This window comes from Rhipicephalus microplus, chromosome 3, assembly GCF_043290135.1.
Source record: "Rhipicephalus microplus isolate Deutch F79 chromosome 3, USDA_Rmic, whole genome shotgun sequence".
Taxonomy (NCBI): domain Eukaryota; kingdom Metazoa; phylum Arthropoda; class Arachnida; order Ixodida; family Ixodidae; genus Rhipicephalus; species Rhipicephalus microplus.
In genome coordinates, this window is record NC_134702.1 from 250,779,497 (window position 1) to 250,802,374 (window position 22,878).

The following is a 22,878-nucleotide window of genomic DNA, read 5'->3' on the forward strand; positions in this document are numbered from 1 at the left end:
TTGATGTTTTTCGCGCAACGCACAGCGCAGTCGTGCCAGAGCACCGCTGTTGCGCTGTCGTTAATAAAAAAACTACACAACGGCTTGGCCAAACGAACGCAGTGCGCTAGAAACATTATGCTATCATATTGGTTCTGTAAGCGTGCGAATTGACGTGCCTATGTTCTCGCATAAGAGCCAGTGAAGTGCTGGCGAGTGCTACCGGCGGCAGTCGGTGAGGGGAGGCGTACAGTCGGGTGCAATTTGAAGGTTATCATGCGAGCGTTGACCGGGCGAGCATCCAGAGGCCCTTGCGGAACGTTTATTAAAAATCAAGATTTGGCTTTCTTCTCTCCCTAGTTGGCTGTTCTATGCTACGACAATCACCCCATCGACGAACTCGTCGCTACCTTTCTCTCTATTCTAAGTGTTCCATTCGTTGCGATCCAGCGTAACTTGGTAGGTTATTATCTTTCCGCACGACAACAACGTTGGTGGGAAAGCTCTTGTCAACCTTCATTTGACTGACGTGCTATCTCGCGCAAAATGTAAGCATCGCATCATAATACTGACTTCACCAGCCAATAGAATTGTGCCGAATGTTTGCGCACAGGGGTGTCAATGCTGCAATGCTGGATGTGACCCCAGACCACATGTCGCAAGAAAATGCCTCGGCGGCATAGATTAGAGGAATGCCGTGAAAATAATATTTCTTTGGGAAGGTTTATGTCCAAGCGAGAGATTTCGCGTAAGCTGAACCGGCCACAGAAGAGAATCAACCGCATTCTGCGAGCATTTTACAAGAAAAACCGCTTGGAAGATGCACCACACCAAAGGACGCCTAGAAAAACAATTGAGGATGAAGATGCCTTGATAATAGCTGCCGTCTTTCTCGACAACGATGAAAATTGAAGAAGAGCTTGGCCTTTCCCTCAGTCTTTCGGCTATCTAAAGAAGGCTTCGTGCTGCCGGTCTGAAAAGCCATGTGGCGGCTAGACAGCCGCTTTTGAGCAGGGAACATCGAAGGAAACGTTCAGACTTAGTTCGTCAGCACGAACATTAGAGGGCTGAAGACTGGCAGCAGGTCATCTTCAGTGATGAATCGACGTTCAACTCTTGCTGGAACAAGCGACTTCGTGTTTGAAGAGTCCGTGGCAGCCGGTGAGGTTTATATTGCTTGTGTATCATTTCACACAGACAGCGGTTCGGCACCGCTCTTATAGTTTAGGAGCGTACTCATAATCATCATAATCCGCAGCAGCATCACCCTGACTAACCTAACTGCAGCAAAGGTCTCTCCCATACTACTCTAGATAACTCGGTCCTGTTGCCAGCCATGGTCCCGTAATTCACTCGAGCTTCTTAGTCTCATCCGTCAAACTGATTTTGCGCCGTACCGAGCTGTGCTCGTCTTTTCTCGCAATCCACTCTGCTACCATTAGTTACAATTGATTATCCTTCTCTCTCATTTCATGTTTGGCCCACGTCCCCATTTCGACTAGTCAGTAACTTACTTTTTTCTCTGACCCACTATGCCATTTTGTGGCTCGACGAAAGGGTTTTTACATATTTACCATGCTGTGAATGTTGTGCGTAGAAAACGGATTTATCGATTTTATTGCAGGTACTAGCATGAAAACATTCGCTGTGTCGGTGCAAGCGGGCGTGTATTGGTCAACGTCTGGGGAGCAATAACATATGCCGGTCTGGGTCCGCTCTTCCGCATCCCCGGAAGACTTACGGCCGAAGTCTACAATGAGATCATCGACAATGTTCTCCTACCTTTTGCCATCAATGGACCATTTCCCGATGGATGCTTTTATTTCCAACATGATGGCTGCCCTGTTGACAATGCATCCACAGTGCAAGAAAATTGAAAGGCTTCTGGCATTGCACAGCTCTGCTGGCCTCCTAAAAGCCCCGACCTCAATATCATCGAGAATGTTTGGGGACTAATGAAGGCATGATTGTTTCGCGCCAATTTGACAAACAATGACGCAGACACTTTGTATAAACATGTTGAGATGGAGTGGAATGCTCTCAGACAAGACCCTGACTTGGTGAAATCTCTGTTTGCTTCTCCGAAAAAGCTGAACGACGTGAAGGAGAGCTCGGGCGGCGTATGGAAGTATTGATTAAGTTGTAAGCACTAAATGTACTGTAACAGTGAGTTTAGAGAGGCCCCTGAATTTTTTCGTCTCTAATAACGAATGTTGGATATTAATTTCTGTAGTGTCTGCAAAAAACATCTCATTTTCAGAGGTTCCTTTGTTATGATGATATAAGATAAGTCATGCTCTCTCGTCCGGAAATCGCGATGCTCTGAGTTCCTCAAACTTCTCGACGACCATGAATCAAAAATAAATCATGTTTCAAACAATCTTTCTTTCTATTTTTTTTGTCAAACACGCGACTCTGCGAAACAAAACGCAAAATTAAAACTGAAGAGAGCCCGCACCTCATGTAGTCATCACGGGCAGTGTTCGCCACGGCAGCAGTGACGTAATGCACACGCTAGATGCAGCCTTCATGCCGTCCGATTACTGATAATAGCGAAAAATGCGTTGCATGAATTACCATCATCTTCTATTAAACGAAGCCAGTAAAGAAAAAAAAAACTACCTTCCTCGGACGGGTGTGGCCGCAGCTTCACGAACAGCAAAAAGAGTGAGGGAAGCTTGCCTACTGCTTCCCTCTCCTGAAAAAAGAATTATGGGCCGTGGCGCTGTTCTCGCTTTTGGTCGACGCTCGCGCGATCACCTTCATATTGCACCCGACTGCACTTTTGGGGGAAGCGCTGCAAGCGCGTGACACCGATGTTTGTCGCTTCTTGCGCGGACACCGTACACAATAAAAAGGCTTAATTTAATGTAAATGATGCGCCGTCTGTGCTGTATTGTCATTTTTACTCGTCAAAATTGTGTATTCTGAAACCCAAAAGTGCCGATAACACTTGTACGGGCTCGGTCGGTATGAATAAACTTTGGTGGGAATCATGGTAGTAGAACAGAAGGGTGAAAGTCAAATTCGCTGGGGCTCATCTCGACGCATGTCGTAAGCGAAAGTTTATGCATATTCGCACGCTTTTTGTTAACCTAAAGGCACGGCTCAAACAATAAAGTCTGCAAGAAATACCAGAGTTGCGTTTCTAGCGTGGCGACATCAAGTTACCTCGGTATTCTGCTCTAATGATTGAAAGGGGCAATTGCGAACTGGAGCCCATTGATTTGCCGACAACTGCGCGCCGATGTAAAACATTTATTGTCATGTTCACAGTGACAACTCTAGTCTTCTAAACATCACAACAAAGAAACACATCACGGATGTCGAACTGATGTAAGTACGTGCGCGAAATGTAAACATAATCCCGGCCGCATGTCCTATGCTCCACAGAAATTGAAGCATTGTTGACACCACATGAATAAAAAAACAAACGTACTAGAAAGCGTAATGAGCAGCGTTGGTTTTTTTCGACTGTAAACATATATCTCTGCGCGTTCAAGAACGAAACACTACAAATAAGTGATTTCACATAGTGTCATGGGCTTTTCCTCATGCCACCATCATCTACCAAGCTTCCATCATGCCATCGTCATCCACCTTGCTCAACAAGCCTTCCACCAAACACGTTTTGCCTGGCCACCATGAGCCGGCATATTTCACCGTCACCACCATTGGCTTGCCACCACCACTACCATCTGCCACCATTTTTTCCACTCTAGCCGTCATCAGGCGGCATTTTTCCACCGTCATCGCCATCGGCTCGCCACCACCATCACCATCTGCCATCATTTTTTTCCACTTTCGCCGTCATCAGCCAATATGCTCACTACAGTTTCCACCATATCCACTAATATTTCCACCATATCCACTATTCTTTCCATCATATCCACCAATGATTCCAGCATCCACCAACCCAGGGTTTTCAATTGGGTAGATAGATAGATAGATAGATAGATAGATAGATAGATAGGTAAATAGATAGACAGACAGATAGATAGATAGATAGGCAGATAGATAAATAGATAGATAGATAGATAGGTAAATAGATAGATAGATAAATATATAGATAGATAGATAGATAGACAGATAGATAGATAGATAGATAGACAGACAGACAGAGAAAGAGACAGGCAGACAGGCAGACAGACAGACAGACAGACAGACAGACAGATAGATAGATAGATAGATAGATAGATAGATAGATAGATAGATAGACAGACAGACAGACAGACAGACAGACAGACAGACAGACAGACAGATAGATAGATAGATAGATAGATAGATAGATAGACAGATAGATAGATAGATGGATAGATAGATACGCTCAAAGTCGCCGAAGTTTGCCAAGAAATTCTTCGCATTCAATACCCTTCGTCTGCAAATATGCCACAAGGGATGCATCGACTTCCTCATCATGCAAAGAACCGTACATTGGCTCTCTGTTACTATTTCCGTACCTGATGAGGGGCTCTTCATCCAATCATAGAGTTTGGGTCATAAGGCGAGCCAAAGAACCCGTACGCTGAAGACTCATTTCTTGATTCTACTTTTCCTGCTTTAATATGGCATATACTCTCGTCCGATTCTTTCGGACATATCTGATTTGCACTAAACGAATTGACGCCTCCTGTACTCAATGGCAAAGTACTCGCATGGTCAGCTACCATGCCCGCATCAGCTGTTATCATGCAGCGTTCTTGGTGACTCTAGGCGAAGCTGCTTAGAGGTTCTTTTGCGGCATTTGCTGTCTTTATTCTCACGAATACATCGTGTTTCTTCAATGAATTCGTGCAGGGGCATTCTTGCCTCTACATTGCATGTGCTTGTCCTCCTGAAGGTTGAAACACACGACTCATCTTTTATAAAACTTCTCTGTTCCTTGTACTTGATGCTATGCATCGTTTCATCACGTTCAACTAGACTTTGCTTAGCTTCACAGCTTCCCATCTCTACGCCCTCCTTTAGCTGAACTCCTGACTTCAACGAACAGGTATCGCAGGGTTAAAAGAGGAGCTTACTGAAACAGACGACCTCGCCCTTGAAACTACTCCATCGAGAGAATACTTTCAACTGCTCCTCACTGGAGATACCAAACGGCCTAGCATGGTTCTTTGTTTTTGACCGCCTATCTATAGTATTTGGAAGCTTTAGCTTGAGAAGTGTTCTGCGGTTTAGCTATTCAATTTACAACTCATCCCTCAGCGCTCTATCTTGGCCTTCCCGTTCTGCAACCATCTCTGCGGGTGCTCGAGCTTCTTGTTTTGCGCGCTTATTCCTTTAGTTCTGCGCCCTCTAATCCCCAGCGCGTGCCCAACGCCTGCCAGCCAAAATCTGCCAAAATCATAGCGATGACTCGTTATGTAAGAAGACAAAATGACTTCTGCCTGTTCCGTTCAGTCGTATCGGACGCCATTTGTGAGGAATAGGTTCATTACTGAGGTTTGCAATGCTGGCCAACGCATCTAGGTTTCAGAAGAACAGCCATGCAAACAGTCTTTTGTATGGGTGCACGAATTGGCTGTAAGCAAGAGGGGAGTCTACTCGGGTCACCATGTGGTTCTGCCTAAAGCCATTCGAGAACTTATTTTCAGAGTTGCATGATACGCACCCCGGCATGATTGCAATGAAAAACCTCGCACGCTCAATTTCCTGGTACAAATAGTGACATTGAGATGCTTGTAAAATGATGTACCCAATGCGTGCAGTGTTTGATCATGATCCCAGTGTACCTTTCGGTAAGGTGCAATATAACGAAAACGCCGATCAAGGTATAGTCTGAATGGCCGAAAAATCCATGTGCAATCGCCGAAGCAACTTTTTTTTCCATGGCAATGGCGCAGGCATTACCCCCGTTTATATCGTGTCCAGTACACGCAACATGCTGTGCGAGGGCGTTAAAAGCCGTTTTCTAGTTCTTGACGTCAATAATGTTCCCAGAGCCTTCTATTGAACTATCTTTTCGAAAGTGTACACAATTTGGTGGTCTTTGCAAGGAATTTTCTACACTGAAGAAGTAGTGTTTGTCCAAATTAGCTTTGGCATTTGTGAGAGTGCATTTAGGCTTCCGTGCCGGATCATGAGCCACTTGGATGTTTTCACTGAAGCCTTTGACGTAAGGCAACTACAGATGGTTTGTTGTAAAAATTGTGCGAGATTAATCTAGACCCTGCAGTTGTCAATGCACCGAGTTCATTATTGAAAGCGGATATCCGCAAGCATCCAGCTCTCATTGAACGGTCTCCACATCTTCTAGTGCGTCTTCTTGCTCAGAGCGAATTTGCCGAGTGCGCTTCACAAGTGCTGACGCAACTGAACGTTTCTGGTAACTTGGTGTGCGCCAAGTAACGAAGACCGCATACTAATCACAATCGTTTGGTGTTGCTCAGCGGACAGTAGGCACCATCGGGGATAGCCTAAAGTAAAATCAGGTGGGAGCACTGCAAAGTCGACTTGGCAAATTTTTGATGCGTTACAGGACTACACTGACCCGAAGGGTGCAGTCGCCCGCAGAGAGGCTTTTTGGATTCCAACTATGGACCCGACTGAGCACCTACTTTGCCGAAGTAAACGAGGCGAAGAGGGACGCTACCGTCAACGGAGTTACAAGCTCTGAAAAGAAAGAGTTTTGCACCAAGAATGCACGTTTGGAGGCGACAGTCAGTCAGCTTGGTCAAAGGTGGGCCACGCCGCGGCGGTATAGTGGCTAAGGTACTCGGCTGCGCAGAGAGAGATCCATCCCACAGAAACAGGCCGTACAATACTAAGAACGTTCAAACAACAAAACATCACTTGCATGCACGGCTTGGCAGAGGCATGTCATGCAAATGCAAGGCGGGCCCCGCCGCGGTGGTCTAGTGGCTAAGGTACTCGGCTGCTGACCCGCAGGCTGCGGGATCGAATCTCGGCTGTGGCGGCTGCATTTCCGATAGAGGCGGAATTGTTGTAGGCCCATGTGCTCAGACTAGGATGCACGTTACAGAACCACAGGTGGTCGAAATTTCCGGAGCCGCTACTACAGCGTCTCTCGTAGTCGTATGGTGAGTTTGGGACGATAAAACTGACATATCATAACATCATAGGTCAAAAGTGGCTACTCGGAACCGTGAGAACAGTTGGAGGCAAGCATAAACATGTCAAGGGTGGTGCAGCATGGGCACGTACTACCACGCGACTCCTCGACGCCAGTTAAGATAGGACCGTGCCAAATGTCACTTTAGAACTCCTTTCCGTAGAGGCCAAACTCATTCAGTGAAGTAGCAGCGAATCTGTTGAGTCCAGTCTTTCCGTGTCAAGTGAGAGAACGACTAAAGTTGCAGTGAGCCAGAAAGTCTCAGGTCAACCGCGGAGCCAATCATACTGCGACGCTCTACCCGTGCGAAAGAGCCACCGGATAGGTTCGATAAACAATTGTATCGGGCCAGTTGGTAAGGATCCATCTTGCTAGGAAGCGCAGCCACTATTACAAAGAACACACAACACAAGCGCTTAACTTTAACTAAACGTTTATTGCAAGCGTCAGAGTTTATAAAGGGGGTGAAAAAAGAAAAAAGAATAAAAAATGGTAGACAACAAAAAGCACCTGTGCCAGTCCCGTACATTACTATCCATTATTGTCTATCACCCCTTCCAAAAACATAGTTCTTTCCGCGTGAGCGAGATAGAGGGTGCACTAACACAATCAAAATCATCGCGTGTCATTTCAGCTGCCTCTACTATCAAACGGGTTAATAAATCTCTGTGCCGATATAACACGCTCGTGTTATCGAAATAAGGCACACAACCGCACTCCTTACAGTGGATCGCCAAGTGACTTGGCGATCCACTGTAAGGCACACAACCGCAAAATAAGGCACACAACCGCACTTCTTACAGTGGATCGCCAAGTGACTTGGCGATCCACTGTAAGGAGTGCGGTTGTGTGCCTTATTTCGATAACACGTGCGTGTTATATCGGGACCGCGATTTATTAACCCGTTTGATAGTAGAAGCAGCTGAAATGACACGCGATGATTTTGATTGTGTTAGTGCACCCTCTATCTCGCTCGCGCGGAAAGAACTATGTTTTTTTATTGGGCTGATAGACAATAACTGTTAGTAATGTACGAGAGTGGCACATGTGCTTTTTGTTGTCTACCATTTTTTATTCTTTTTCTTTTTTCACACCCTTTATAAACTCTGACGTTTGCGATAAACATTAGTTAAAGTTAAGCGCTTGTGTTGTGTGTTCTTTGCAATAGTGGCTGCGCTTCCTAGCAAGATAGATAGGTTCGAACTCAGAAGGACGAAGAATAATACCTTAGATTCTTCGCGCATAGTTGAGATAGTGCAATACTATCAACCATATATAACCATATTATGGTTCACTTCCGCATTGTATATAATACCGAACATAACACAGACTGCTGCAAGTACGCCAAAAACTAACTAAATATTGACAAAATAAATAGCGAAGTAACTAAATAAAAAATAAATTAACAAAGTAATATTGCACTGATCCGTAAGAAGAGGATATCAAGTCGGCAAAAAAGGTGCGTGCAAGGGCTGTAGCATAGCGTTGATAACTTGAGAAAACGGGAAGTAACTGTGAATGTGTGCTTTTCTCCTCACACCGGCGAAACACACTCGTCAACTTAGAGTTGCTGCTTGTTTCAGATTAAGAGGATGCGCCACAGGCTTGTGAGCGCCGTAGCTGTAGAAAGCGGAGCGAATGAAGAATCCTGGCTCTGTGAGAAATCCGATGTGGTTTTGTCGCAATCAAGCAAACGTGGCTACTGACAAAACATAGCACGCAAAGCAAAGCGAATCATTATCATTATTAATTAGCCTTTAGAGGCCACTTGTGGGGTATTATATTGTCACGTGCTTGTCAAAAAGTAAGACAATGACAGTTGTGCATGTGCCATGAAGTACAATGAAATGGATGAAAAAGAAGAACTCTTTTGCGCGTTCTATTAAAAAGAACCTACCTGCTTCTGGTGTCTCAGTTTCTGCCGCAAGACCTCTGTTTCGACGTCGTGACACTGGTGTAGGTGCTGGAGCCTACACCCTGATGCAGGACAGTCTTACTTGGACCCGTTCACCCAGTCCAGAGACTCAGCCCCTCGTCACGACTCCAGTGCACCGATTCAGTCGGCGCCTACTAGGCCTAAGTCCAGAGTCCGCACCTGTTCCACCTCTTTCCAGCATGGCAGCTCCTACGACATCCACGGTTATCCCGCCATCGCAGACCACTCTTCCCTCGCAGGTAACTCTTGAACATCCTCGTGTTCCTGAAGTTTTCTGTGGGGAAGAGTACGAGGATGTCGAAGACTGGCTCGAACAATTCGAACGGGTCGCTGTATCCAACTGGAGCGAACAGCACAAACTTGGCCTTGCATATTTCGCACTGGAAGATAGCGCTCGCACGTGGTATGAGAACCGCGAGGCTACATTCCAATCTTGGGAAGACTTCCGTCGAAAGCTCCTCGCTACATTTTTGAACTCGGACGGACGGGATCGCGCACAGCAAGTGATTGAGGCACGCGTGCAAAAACCCAATGAAACAGCCGCCATGTACGCAGAGGGTATGATTCGTCTGTTTCGACGAGCTGACCCTGACATGCCCGAGGCGAAGTAGGTGCGTCACCTAATGCAGGGTGTTAAGGAACAAGTGTTTGCGGGCCTCGTAAGAAATCCACCTATAACTGTAGTTGAATTCATAAGAGAGGCGACAGTCATCGAGCACTTTGACCGCCTGCAGAACCACACGGCAGTAAGTGCTGCAGCTCAGAACACTGCCGTATGCGAAAGTTCCCTGCGGCAAATGATCAGAGAAATACTGCGTGAGGAACTTCGGGCCCTCTGAGTTCCCCCTGCCCAACCGCCAGTCACATCTGTTGCTGAAATCATCCGCCAGGAGTTGAGGCAAGCCATTACACCACCCGCGCCAAATCCTGAGCCTCATCTAGCGAGCTACGCTGACGTGGTCCGTCGTCCTCCACCGACATTTGTGGCGACGCCCTTCCAGCCACAACCCACTGCCGTACCTTGGTGGCAATGAGATTCTACCAGACGACCACCAGTTCGCCGAACTGACTTGTGACGCATGGCCGACCGTCGACCTATTTGCTACCGCTGCGGAGAACCCGGTCACATTGCCCGCTATTGCCGTCACGGCGATTCTGGGTTCGGGAACTTTTCTCGTCCCGCTTCTTTCCGCTCCGAAGACCGTCGTGCCCACGATGCCGATCAACTATCGCCTACTCAAGCAACCCCACCGCGTCGCTGGCGATCTCCATCACCTGCGCGTCACCGTGACTTCCCTCAGAGCTACGCGGACGTCACCAGAGGTCGTTCGCCTAGCCCGCGCCGGGGAAACTAGCTGATGCGACCTCGGGGGGCAAGGTTGCCAATCGTCGACACACTGAAAAGTTCCCCCAATCAACGCAAGAAGGTATGACGACAACGACGATGAATACGACGACGAATAATAATGCTAAAGAAGTTGTACGTGCCGATCTGAGCGTTCTCATTGACGGACATCACGTTACAGCACTGGTCGACACTGGTGCCGACTTCTCAATCATGCGACAAGAGCTCGCCGACTGCCTCAGAAAGGTCAAGACACCGTGGACAGGGCCGCACATAAGGAGTGCTGGTGGTCAGCTGATGACACCCACGGGTAAATGCACCACTAGACTTCGCATCGGAGATTCTAGCTTCGTGGCCTATTTCGTCCTGTTGCCTGACTGCTGTAAAGAGTTAATTTTGGGCATAGATTTTCTTCAAGATCATGGCGCTGTTATCAACATCCCTGAACGTATGGTGACGTTTTGCGCTTATCCTTATGCCGACAACAGCAGCGAAGAACCACGCGGCCGTTTGCGAATAGCCGACGATGTGACACTCCCACCGAGATCCTGCTGCCTTGTGTCGGTGCCCAGTGGGTGTGCTTGCTATAAAGATGTGATAGCGGAGCGCATAGTCACTCTTTTGTTCACGCAAGGCATTTCCATCGCGAGGGGCGTCCTGGCGCTTACTGGTGGACAGGCGGAATTGCTGCTCACAAACTTCAGCAACGAGCGCCGTCAAATCCAGAAGGGTACCGCTTTGCCTACTACGACGATGTAAACCAAGCCGGGGATTGTTTTCCCTTGCAACCAGATGACGCGGCTGTCCCCGCCTCGACAACTTTGTCGGTGGAAATCTGCTCTACGCAACCGCCCTCTGATAGGAAGCGCCTGCTTGAACTTATACACCCATTCGAAGACTGCTTTTCGCGTACGTCAAAGGTACAGCAAACACCATTGACCAAGCACCGCATCATTACTGAAGACAACACGCGACCGATTCGGCAAAACCTCTACCGTGTGTCTCCGAAAGAGCGCGAGGAGATTCAGAAGCAAGTACACAAGATGCTCGCGGATGACGTCATACAACCTTCGAAAAGTCCTTGGGCGTCCCCCGTGGTTTTGGTCAAGAAAAAAGACGGCAGCTTGCGCTTCTGTATTGATTATCGCAAGTTGAAGCAAGTCACGAAGAAAGATGTCTATCCACTGCCCCGCATAGACGATTCACTCGATCGGCTGCGTCATGCGCGCTATTTCTCTTCAATGGACCTCCGAAGCGGCTACTGGCAGATAGAAGTCGACGAGAGAGATCGTGAAAAAACGGCCTTCGTGACGCGCGACGGCCTCTACGAATTTAAGGTGCTTCCTTTTGGGTTGTGCTCGGTGCCAGCCACTTTTCAACGTCTCATGGACACCGTACTATCAGGCCTGAAGTGGCAAACATGCTTGGTCTATCTCGACGATGTTATTGTATTCTCAGCGACATTCGAGGAACATCTCAGCCGTTTATTCACCGTCCTCCTAGCCATACGTTCGGCCGGCCTTATTTTAAAACCGGAAAAATGTCATTTTGGTTTTAACGAACTCAACTTCCTAGGCCACGTCGTCAGTCACGAGGGTGTTCGACCTGACCCGGCCAAAATAGACGCCGTAGCGCAATTTCCTGCACCATGCGACAAAAAGGCCGTGAGACGCTTTTTAGGGTTGTGTGCCTATTACCGGCGATTTATTGAGGACTTTTCGTCTATTGCGGCGCCAATGACACGATTCACACGTGAGGACGTCCCCTTCTTTTTGGGTGAACAACAGCAAATGGCGTTCAATGAACTACGACAACGCCTGCAAACACCTCCAGTCTTCGCGCACTTCGACCAGGAAGCCCTTACAGCACTTCACACTGACGCCAGCAATGTAGGTCTGGGTACCGTTCTGGTGCAGTGGCAAGACGGCTGTGAAAGAGTAATAGCCTACGCCAGCAGAACTCTCTCTCGCACCGAGGAGAACTACTCGACTACCCAGAAGGAGTGTCTCGCCGTGGTGTGGGTGGTCATCAAATTTCGTACATATTTGTACGGCCGCTCCTTCAAGGTTGTTAGCGACCATCACTCTTTGTGCTGGCTCACCAACATTAAAGATCCATCTGGCCGTTTGGCACGCTGGAGCCTAAGACTTCAAGAGTTCGACATGACCATCGTCTATAAATCTGGGAAGCGGCACACCGACGCCGACTGTCTCTCACGGTCGCCAGTGGAGACTGTCGGTCATGATGACGAAAACATCGTCGCGGCATTCTTGGGAGTCGTCAACACGGCCACTATTGCACAGGACAGCGCAGTGACCTCGGGCTGTTACCACTCATTGAATATTTAGAAGGACGACGTAAGGACGTGCCGCGGTTATTTGCCAGAGGACTGCCATCTTTTTGCTTGCGAAACGATGTTCTCTATAAGAGAAACTTCTCACCAACCGGCAACCCGCACTTGCTCGTCGTGCCTGCCTCTCTTCGAAAAGAAATTATGGAAGCGTGCCATGATGAAGCAACTTCTGGTCATCTAGGCTACACCCGAACATTGTGCCGACTGCGATGCAAGTACTACTGGCCAAAGTTACCCGCTGATGTTAACCATCACGTGCGAACTTGCACCGTTTGCCAAAGACGCAAAGCACCTCCTAGCAAGCCAGCCGGTCTTTTACATCCAGTCCTAGCACCAGCGAAGCCGTTCACTCTGATTGGAATGGATTTCCTGGGCTCCTTTCCAACTTCCACAACAGGTAACAGATGGATAATCGTGGCCACCGATTACCTCTCCCGTTATGCGGAGACTAAAGCTATGCAGCGCGGCACAGCAGCAGAGGCCGCTCAGTTCTTCATCGAAAACATCGTCCTTCGGCATGGCGCTCCGACAGCAGTGATCACAGACAGAGGACCTGCCTTCACCGCAGAACTTTTGGAGTCGGTTCTCAGACTCAGCGGTACAGCTCACAGGAAAACAACTGCTTACCATCCGCAGACAAACGGACTGACAGAGCGCCTCAATAGGAGCCTCACAGACATGATCAGCATGTACGTTGACACAGAGCATAAAAACTAGGATAAGATATTGCCGTACGTGACCTTTGCCTATAATACCGCTCGACAAGAAACCACTGGAATGACGCCGTTCAGTCTGATCTATGGTCGCGAAGTCACGACAACGTTGGACGCCATGTTGCCGCATGAGTGTGACGACATCCATGTGGACGCCGAAGAGTTCACTCAGCGCGCCGAGGAAGCCAGACAGCTCGCGCGTGTGCGCATCTGTCACCAACAGCATCAAGATGCACAACGGTACGACCCCCGGCACAAGTTTATTAGCTACACACCAGGCGACAAGGTCTGGGTCTGGATTCCGATACGTCGACGTGGACTGTCGGAAAAACTGCTAAGACGATACTTTGGCCCATACAGCGTCACGCGACGCTTGAACGACGTGAACTATGAAGTTGTTCCTGACACTGACTGTAGTTCTAAGCGTCAAAATCATTTACCCGAAGTCGTACACGTCGTGCGTATGAAACCGTATTTCTCCAGTTGACGCGACCACTTCATACATCTGGTAGAGCGCCTAGGTTGCGCATCGGGACGATGCCTCTTTCGGAGGGAGGCAAATGTCACGTGCTTGTCAGAAAGACAATGACAGTTGTGCATGTGCCATGAAGTACAATGAAATGGATGAAAAAGAAGAACTCTCTTGCGCGTTCTATTAAAAAGAACCTACCTGCTTCTGGTGTCTCAGTTTCTGCCGCAAGATCTCTGTTTCGACGTCGTGACAGTATAAGGGGGTGCATACACAAGAGAAAAAGAATGTCCAAATAGTCAGTAATAAAGTAAAAAAGTCATAATTTGCAAGAAGCAGGTGAGATTCCAAACAGTTATACAGTTAATTCGAAACACATGATGGTTAATCTGCTCAAAAAGAACAAACACATTGAAACAAAATCTCAATACGTTGCGCATCAGCGCTCAATAAATTTGTTAGTACGTCTCGAAACTTCATGGGGTGACGTCAATCACAACACGGTCAGGTAGACTATTCCATTCTGCAATGGCTAATCGCAAGATAGAGTTACTGAACGAATTGCTAGAGCCGTAAACTCTTTGAAGACTGAGGGAGTTCGACAGGTAGCGGGAAGTGCGCTTTGGCGGGAAAAGAACTAGGTCACGTAAGTGTGGAAAGTTGTAATAAAATTTACGAAAGAGGCTTAAGCGAGGCATTTTTCTGCGAAGTGCTGAGGATTTGATGCCCGTGATGATTTGAAATTTGTGACCCTTAGCCAATGGTAGTACTAGAATGTAACAAACCGGGCTGCGTGGTTTTCGACAGCTTCAAGTAGGTCAGCAAGGTAAGCCGGATGTCCATTCCATATTGCCAGTGCAAATTGCAGTTTAGTGTGAATAAATGCATGGTATGCTAGTTTGTGGATCACAGGTCGTGATGATGATATATCACTGAAACATATCACTTAAATTCCCGTTGCTCACGGCACGTTCATCCGTGGACACTGCATATAGCATGAAACCGTCTTAGCAAGCATGAAAGCACGATTATCGGCGCGGGCAGGGGACCGTCTGCAGTGTTACTTTTCAAAATGGAACGGACTTTCCACAAACAGCAAAAGACTGTAGCTACTACCATGGTAGTCAAAACAGAGGCCGAATTCGTAAGATTTTCGCAAGTGCGTTCTTTCTATTGGTCATCGATAGATTCGCCAATGATAAGTCCTGCACCCGTATTGGCTGCAATGTTTCTTTGCAAAAATGTCAAATGTAAGATATCTATGTTAACACGGGCTTTTATATTTCAGTTCTGTTAGGATCTTAGGTAGGATACATTTTATTTTCATAATAATTCGAAAGGTATATAATCAAGTAATATTACTTAATCTCGTAGGAACAGCACTTTCAGCTGCTGAAGATGACATTGAGCATTGAGAAGTTGTCTTCATTCTTGAAGACTACTTGCGAATTTCGCAAAGCGTGGAACGAGTTGGCGAAATACTTGTGTATATGGTAATCCCGCTGAGAGCACTGTTCAGACTGGAAAGTTGGTTACCAGTACACGTACGTACTACTCAAACAAAACTTGCTTTGGTGTGTTCAAGCACAATGCTTAGGTTTCACATGCGCGGCGTACCTTGCTGAAGCTGTATATGTAAAAGCCCATTAACTTCGGACAGTGTAAATGTATGCGCAAGTTTTGAATAAAGGTTGTTGCAAGTTCAGCGCTTGGTCATTAGGATTTAAGTTCCTTCCGTTCATTGTTTTTCGCTTAAGTGTGACGAAACTATTTAGCCCCCCCCCCTCTCTTCTTGTACCTTTTGTGTGAAAACGTTTAGACTAGATTCGCAACTCAGGTATATTTTGTCATTATTTCTTTTCAGGTGTGTAGAATGCAGTGACACTGGAAACGTAAAGGAGAGTTTACTCATCTAGTATGTGCCCTTGATTGTTCTTGTCAACTTGCTTAGTATAAATGGTGACAGTTAGAAGACACCACTGCAATTGCTAGGGTTACCTCTTGGAAGGAGAATAATTGTTAACTAATAGGCAGAGTTACCTCATATTCAAAGATAAGTACAGTTTCTTTTACGTTAATTAAAGCGTGAATGCGCCGCAGGCTAGTATCCAAGGACGGCGCGTCGTATGCCTGCAAAATCATCTCCAAGATAAAGTCTTCGGTTATATACCGAGTGAAGTTTCTGCCACGTGAACTCAAAATCCTCGGCTCGACCAGACACCCGCACATCACACAGATCTACACCATTATCGAGGAGCCGACCAAGGTGTTCGTCATCATGGAGATGGCTTGCGGCGGGGACCTCCTAGAAAAAATTCTGGTACGTCAATATGCCTTGAAAGACTGCCAAGTCTTAAACAATACAGAAAAGTGCATTGCAGCAAAAATGCCTATTGGGCAAGTTGGTAGCGGTTTGTTGTGAAATAAGAGGTAGTGCGCAGTACTTAACAAGGGCTAGAGGAGAGTGTGCGTATGTTGTTCTTTTCTTCTCCAGTCCCTGTTACGTACTGTGCGCCTCCTCTATCTCTCACGGAATATAGCTTCATTTAAGGCATATGATCACACTAGTATGTGCCTTTTACTTTTACCTTAGTGCAGGACGTGAAAAACGAACTTTTTAAGCAGAAGCATGAAGTACAGATAGGTGCGTAAAGCAGTGCGGGACGAAGTTTTTAGCAGCACAAATGACGTCACCAAAACTGAAAAAAAAGTTTTGTGGTCATAATTGTAATAGCGACCTAACACATTCATTCAGCGAACTGTGAGCGCAGGGGAAGACACAAAAATGGCAAAGAAGAGCCACAATAGCCCACAAGGGCTCACTAGCCCACCAACTAGCCCACTTTTCTATTCAGCGACATAACAACCACACAATAGCAGAACACCATTAGTCTTTCGGTCAAGTAATAAAAACGCCAGGTCTGCGCGGAACGAGCAGCACAGTCATAGCGAAAGCTAGAGGATCATCTTTTCAGAGCCTTTTATAAACACTCTTTGAGATGCTTCAAGCACACTGATGGGTACCCACTGAGCCTTAATCATACATTTTGTGTAGTAGACTAGCATCACTATGCTACCCTTCGTCATTATATGGAGCAACGTGGTATCCTCTACACACTTGTTGGAAATTTTGTGTATCTTTAATGCAGTGGCTGACAACAGTGAAGAAATATGCGTGAAGTGGGTATGCACCACACTAAATAGGTGATAAAGAACAAGTTTTGTAATGGGTTCGAGCATTGGATCACCGAGTCATTGCGAAATTTGCATTGCGTGACGCGTGGCTGTTCCTCTGATGTTCTAAAACGCTTTAACACTCATATTAACGCAATTCCTTTCCCGATATGAAGCCAGATTAGAAGCGAGTTCTAAGCACGGGTGTGGCTCAGTGGTGGAATAATGGGCTGGCACGCAGTAGGCCTGGGTTGGAATCCCACTGTGTCATTGCTGTTTTTTAGTTAATAGCAATGACATGGCTCAGTGATAGAATACTGGGCAGACACGAAGCAGATCCAGGTTAGAATCTCATTGTGCAATTTGTGTTTTATTTAGCGAGTTTTTTTGTTAGATACTGGTTATGGACACCGGTGCTGGCAGACAAGTACGGCGCCGCGCGTGACCCGTGTTTTGATCTCTTAACAGCTTTTGCTGTAAAAAGAGCTGGATGCCAGAAAAGAAAGAAACACATGATGAATGCAGTGAACATCAGTATAAGGCGTACAAAAAAAACTATGTTTTTTGTTCGGTGAAGAGCTTGAAATGCAGAGCTTGAAATGATATAGTCACCTAATCAGGTTAAAATTACTCCATGAAATTTATTGAAGAAAAAGAACACATTTTGCGAATGATTTCACGATTATTGCGACAGAGCAGTTGCTTCAGTTTGCATTGGCTGTTTGCATGAAAGGCACTCGTAGGTAGATGATTAAAACAGGACGGTGTAAAGTAGCTACTTGTGCGCTGACCATGTCTGGTGGAGCAGTGAATCAATCGATAACTGTCCTGCAGTGGAAGGCAGTGAGTAGGAGTGGCAGCCAATATATATTTACTACAAGAAAAAGTTAGACTGTTCCTGGTGACTTGTTCAAAAATGTGCTGCTTTCGTCGGCTCATATGTTTAGCTACCACTTTCGCTACGACCTTCGCAATACAGTGCGTCATAACAACGTTTGTAAGCCCAATGCTACCCACAGTAAATTTAAAACAATTTTTTTCTTCACGTTCTACGCTCGCCTGTATGAATAATCACGATTAAGAAAAAAGCGTCTGCCCTGCGGTTGGCGTTCTGTGTCAGTATTGTAGAGATTACATGCGTCGATTACAACTTTTCCAGCTCCGTAAATCCTGCTGCACCGAATATTATGAACAAAGATGGCAGGCAGACAAACAATGAGAATACACAGACAACGTTTAAAGCCAGAAATACGGATTTCTTATGAGCGCAGCCAAGCTAACCACGCCCCCTTTTCAGCACATAAATCAGTTCTGCAGTCCAGCCACTGCTACTGAAGCTTGAATGCATTAGCCATGACCTCGGAGATGTCTGGCGCACAGCGTATTTCTCTCCAGCCGTTCGAATCGCGCACAGAGAGCGTGTTCGCCGAGGTGGGTGTGGCCTGCTGCTTTTTTTTTCGAACTGCGGCGCTCCCACAGAGGATCGAAAAGGCTGGCGGGATGTTGGCGCAGCTTGCAAGTTGCGAGAAAAAAAATGTTTTCGCGCTTTTATATAACCCCACGCTCTTTTGGAAATGTCGGCTCAAGGTGTACGAGAAGCAAAGTCAATGTTTGGGCGTATATATTGTCCCAGTGACAACAACTTGCGACAACGAAACAGCGCGTTTTAGAATCAGCTGCACACAGAACGCCCTCTTTATCCTCCTTTCCTAAACCTACTTTCCCGCTACAAGGAGTCTGCAAGAAACCTCCATCGTCGTTCTATTCTACGTATATACACGTGTCACTTGCCCCTCCTTATAGGAGCATCGCCCCGACGATGCTACATCCGGCCTACCGTCATGTGAAAGCGCAGTCAGTCACTGACATATGGCTCCTTGCGCACCACAGGTGCAAGTTCAGGCCGGCGCTGTCGACGCCTGGCACGAGAGGGACTGTCAGGGACGACCTCGTAAGTGACGTCACTCTAGCTGTTTCAATAATCTATAAGGTCCGAAGTAAGTATCGTGTTAAGAACTTCTCGGACACTCCACGTCTTCGTAGGTCGTAACCCACCCTCGGTCACCGGCTTCGTAGGTTCCTGCTCTCCGGTGGGCATAATAGAGACCTGGGTCGCAATGTTGTGGCTGGCGGATTCGCAAGCGCGTGGGCTGCCTGGCTTCTTCCGCGCATTTGGTAAATATGTCGACGCCTGTGTCATTGTTTTTTCCTTCTTGTGGTAACATGGCATACAGCTAAGTACGTATCTCCCGTTTGTGAATAACACTGCATGAAGTTATGCGAGTCGTTTTTTGCTCAGCTGTACTGTACGCGAACGTGATAAATGGTAAAATTTCGTCCCGTTTTTAATGTCGAACGTCCATGTACATCGACAGCATATCTTCAATCGTCTTGTTTAGGCGCTCTGTCAGTACGTACATTTGGTGGTGATAGGCAGTGGTCTTTCGATGGCTCGTTCCACTTAACATCAAGACGTGCTCTAGAAGAGCTGCCATGAATGTGGTCTGAATGCGGTCCCGTGGTCTGTTATCGCGGCGGTTGGTGCAGCATGTCGCAGTACATTTTTTGTGAAAAATTTGGCTACTTCAAGTGCTCTGCTTCTTGAATGGCCTTTGTTTTGGCGTAGCGGGTAATATAATTCATCGCGACGTTAACCCAGTGGTTCTCTGCAGTCGAAGTTGGAAGTGGATTGAAAAGACCCATTCGGATCTGTCAAATGGTGTATTTGGTGCCTCAACAGGTTGCGACAGGCCAGCTCGTCTCTTCGAAGGAGACTTACGTCGCTAGAAGTCCAAACAAGTACGAATGTGTTTCATCAAGCAGCGGTGAACGTTGGCCAGTAGTATCTCTGCTGAACTCTCGCCAATGTGCACGTGCAGCCTAGGTTATCAGAATTCAACTCGCTGTCACATGCTTGAAGCACTTCAGTGCGGATAGTTTCCGGAATGACAAGCCAGTGGGGAGAACCAATTGAGGAAAAATTTCTTTTGCATAGAATGCTCTTCTATACGAAAAACGACGATGATACTTTAGCAAAAACTCTGGGTGCACTCTGAGATCGTATTTTTAAGAAATTAATCAAACCAAGCAACTCAGGGTTTTCACGTTGTTGTTGGGCGATGGTAGACGTATCGAGGACCCCAATAAACACAGTATCTTCCTCATCAGGTGGTATAGCTGACATCAGCAGCGTAGTAGGTCAGCAGCCAATGACGTCAGCAGCGTAGTAGTGCGGCGGTGTGACAAAGGCGCATAGGCCGGAGACGGAGAGCGTGGTCGACGTCCTAAATATGGCTCGTGACCAGTCACACTGTCGTCATTGTTGCCATGGCGGTTGTCAAAATGAGGCCGAGACAAGGGGGGTCCTTGAGAATCAGCGTCGTCCCGGCGTAGTTCGTAGTCGTCGTTGACACGTAGATTGTCAGACCATGGCTGAAAAGAGTGAAACGTGAAAAATTTAATTGCTGCACAAACTTGAAGGAAAACAAAGGAGACAGGAAAAAACGCAGTCTACGAACTTTTTATTGTCATTTCTTGAAGCCAATACATACGCATGCTACGCTGCGCTTCCACGATGCGCACAAAACCAAAGATGCCGCAAACAAAGTTGACCCAAAACAAATGAAATCAAAATTGACTGCCACGACATTCACAAAAGTGAAAAATGGCAAAATACAAAAGTGATACCCACCACAATCTAAACTGTGTATTCCCAAGGTGTGCGCTCATCCTTTTTAAAATTTATCTTTTATTACTTAATGTACCAAACATCAACAAAGGCGTGAAAAAATTAAAACGTACTCTAGAGACTTTTGTTTAAAAAATACTGATAGCGCTTATCACCGAATAAAACATTAAAATAACAATTTTATATTCTCTCCAAGCAGCCCCAATTGAGCAACCCGAAGAAGCAAAACGCCGAGAGAGTAAAAAACTATAATAACATAAAATTTTACAGAACATTGCGTTGCGTCACATGGGGAATAAAACAAAAACACTCATGAACAAAACAAAAGAAGAGAAATGGAAGAGAACACAATGCAAGGCGTTAGCCACAACTTTACACATGATCATGCAGGAAAACCATTTCTCTGTCCGAAAGTGAAATTGAAGATATGCTTATGCACTTGTCAATATATTGCCTGATAAAGTTCTCGATAACCTCCCTTTCGGTTTTTCCACTTGTCTTAGCCATGACTGACGCATTCTCAAACCGGGGGGTGCAACCGCGTGTCCTACTGTGGAAATCTAAATGACACCATTTTTTCTTTTTATGGCCATACTATGCTCACGCAAGCATTTGTTGAGGCAACGCCCCGTCTGCTCTATGTAAACCCTCCCACACGACAAAGGGATCAGATATACAACAGCAAATACACACCTAATGAGTGCATTTTACCTTCTTTTGTTTAGTCATTAACCAACAGATCTGACCTAACTTTGTAGGCGCTGAAAACAGTACATCAACACCGTACCTATTAGCCACCTTTTTTACATTGTAGGAAACACTTTGTAAATAAGGCATAACATAAATAGGCCTCTCTCCCTTCCTTCAACGCTTGGACCCCCACCCTTGTATTTTTCAAGAAGGCTTTCGCAAACGCTAGCTAAAAACTGTGCCGGGTATCCAGCCGCACCCAGACGAGCTACATGATTCTCGAAGCTTTCAAACATCAGATGAGGACAAGACTTGATGAGGGCTGCCGCAGCTTCTGCAACTTCTGCAGCTCCGCGCGAACAATCTCTCGCATTAAATCACGCAAGGTGCATTGATTGTCCTACGCCGCAGCGGCGGCTTGAATGTGGGCGCTGCTGGACAAGCGATTGTACTGTTGGAACCGTAGGTGAAGTGCCCGCTCAATAGCCGTAGCTTCCTTGATGAAGTCCGCCACGGTGATTGGTGGGTTGTGTAGAAGTCCTGCGAACAACTTCCCTTTGACGCCGCGCATAAGGTAGCTCAACCTCTTGCAGTCGGTCATGTGCGGGCTGGCTCTACGGAAGAGACGGGCCATATCTTCAGCGACATTGCGGCTGTTTCGTTGGGTTTCGGAACCCGCAGCTCGTGTAATTGCTGCGCACGGTCACGCCGGTAAAAATTGGCAAATGTGTCAATCATCTGCCGTTTATAGTCACTCCATGTTGACCAACTGCCTTCTCTGTTTTCGTACCAAACACGAGCACTGTCTGCGAGATAGAAATGGGTGCGGGAGAGCTTTTGTTCAACAGACTACTGGTTATTGTTGGCGACGCGTTCATAGTGATCAAGCCAGTCTTCAACGCCTTCATGTGCATAACTGCCAAAGCGCTCAGGAACCAGTGGTGAGAAAAGGGTTACCTGAGATGGAGTGGGAAGACCACTGTCAAGGGGTACATACTGTGGTTTGGCGGTGGCCATTGGTAGAGGTGAGCGCTGCCTTGGTGAAGGCTGCTGCGAGGGGGTGAACTCAGAAAGAAGGTCTCGCAAGTGACGACTGAAGCAATGCACGGGCGTTTCTATAAGTGCGTCCGGGCTCGATGAACGGCTCCCCTGGGGAGTGTGGAGAAACAGGTGCTGTCATGGTCTAGCGCCTTCACCGTTGTCGTGGTGTAGCGAGAACAAAATATGGAAACAACTAGCGACAGCAAAACAGTGAGTTTCAGAATCATCTGTACATAGAGCGCCCTCTTCGTCTTCCTCTGCAAAAGCTATAGTCTCGCTACCGAGAGTCTGCAAAGCACCTCCATTGTCGTTGCCATTCTTTTCTTAATAAATATATATATATATATATATATATATATATATATGCAGACATGGTGGTTGAGTGATCGTAGCGTTGCGAATAGACAAGTAGATCCTC

General features: G+C 46.8%; 1 protein-coding gene across 1 annotated transcript in view; it reads left to right on the forward strand.

The window, feature by feature from the left end:
* Nucleotides 1-22,878, forward strand: part of LOC142803189 (testis-specific serine/threonine-protein kinase 3-like) — a 286,989-nt gene that overhangs the window by 41,355 nt on the left and 222,756 nt on the right. The window contains exon 4 of the mRNA XM_075888282.1: nucleotides 15,968-16,187. Coding sequence (XP_075744397.1) covers nucleotides 15,968-16,187 — 220 coding nt within the window. The remainder of the gene's footprint in view (nucleotides 1-15,967; nucleotides 16,188-22,878) is intronic.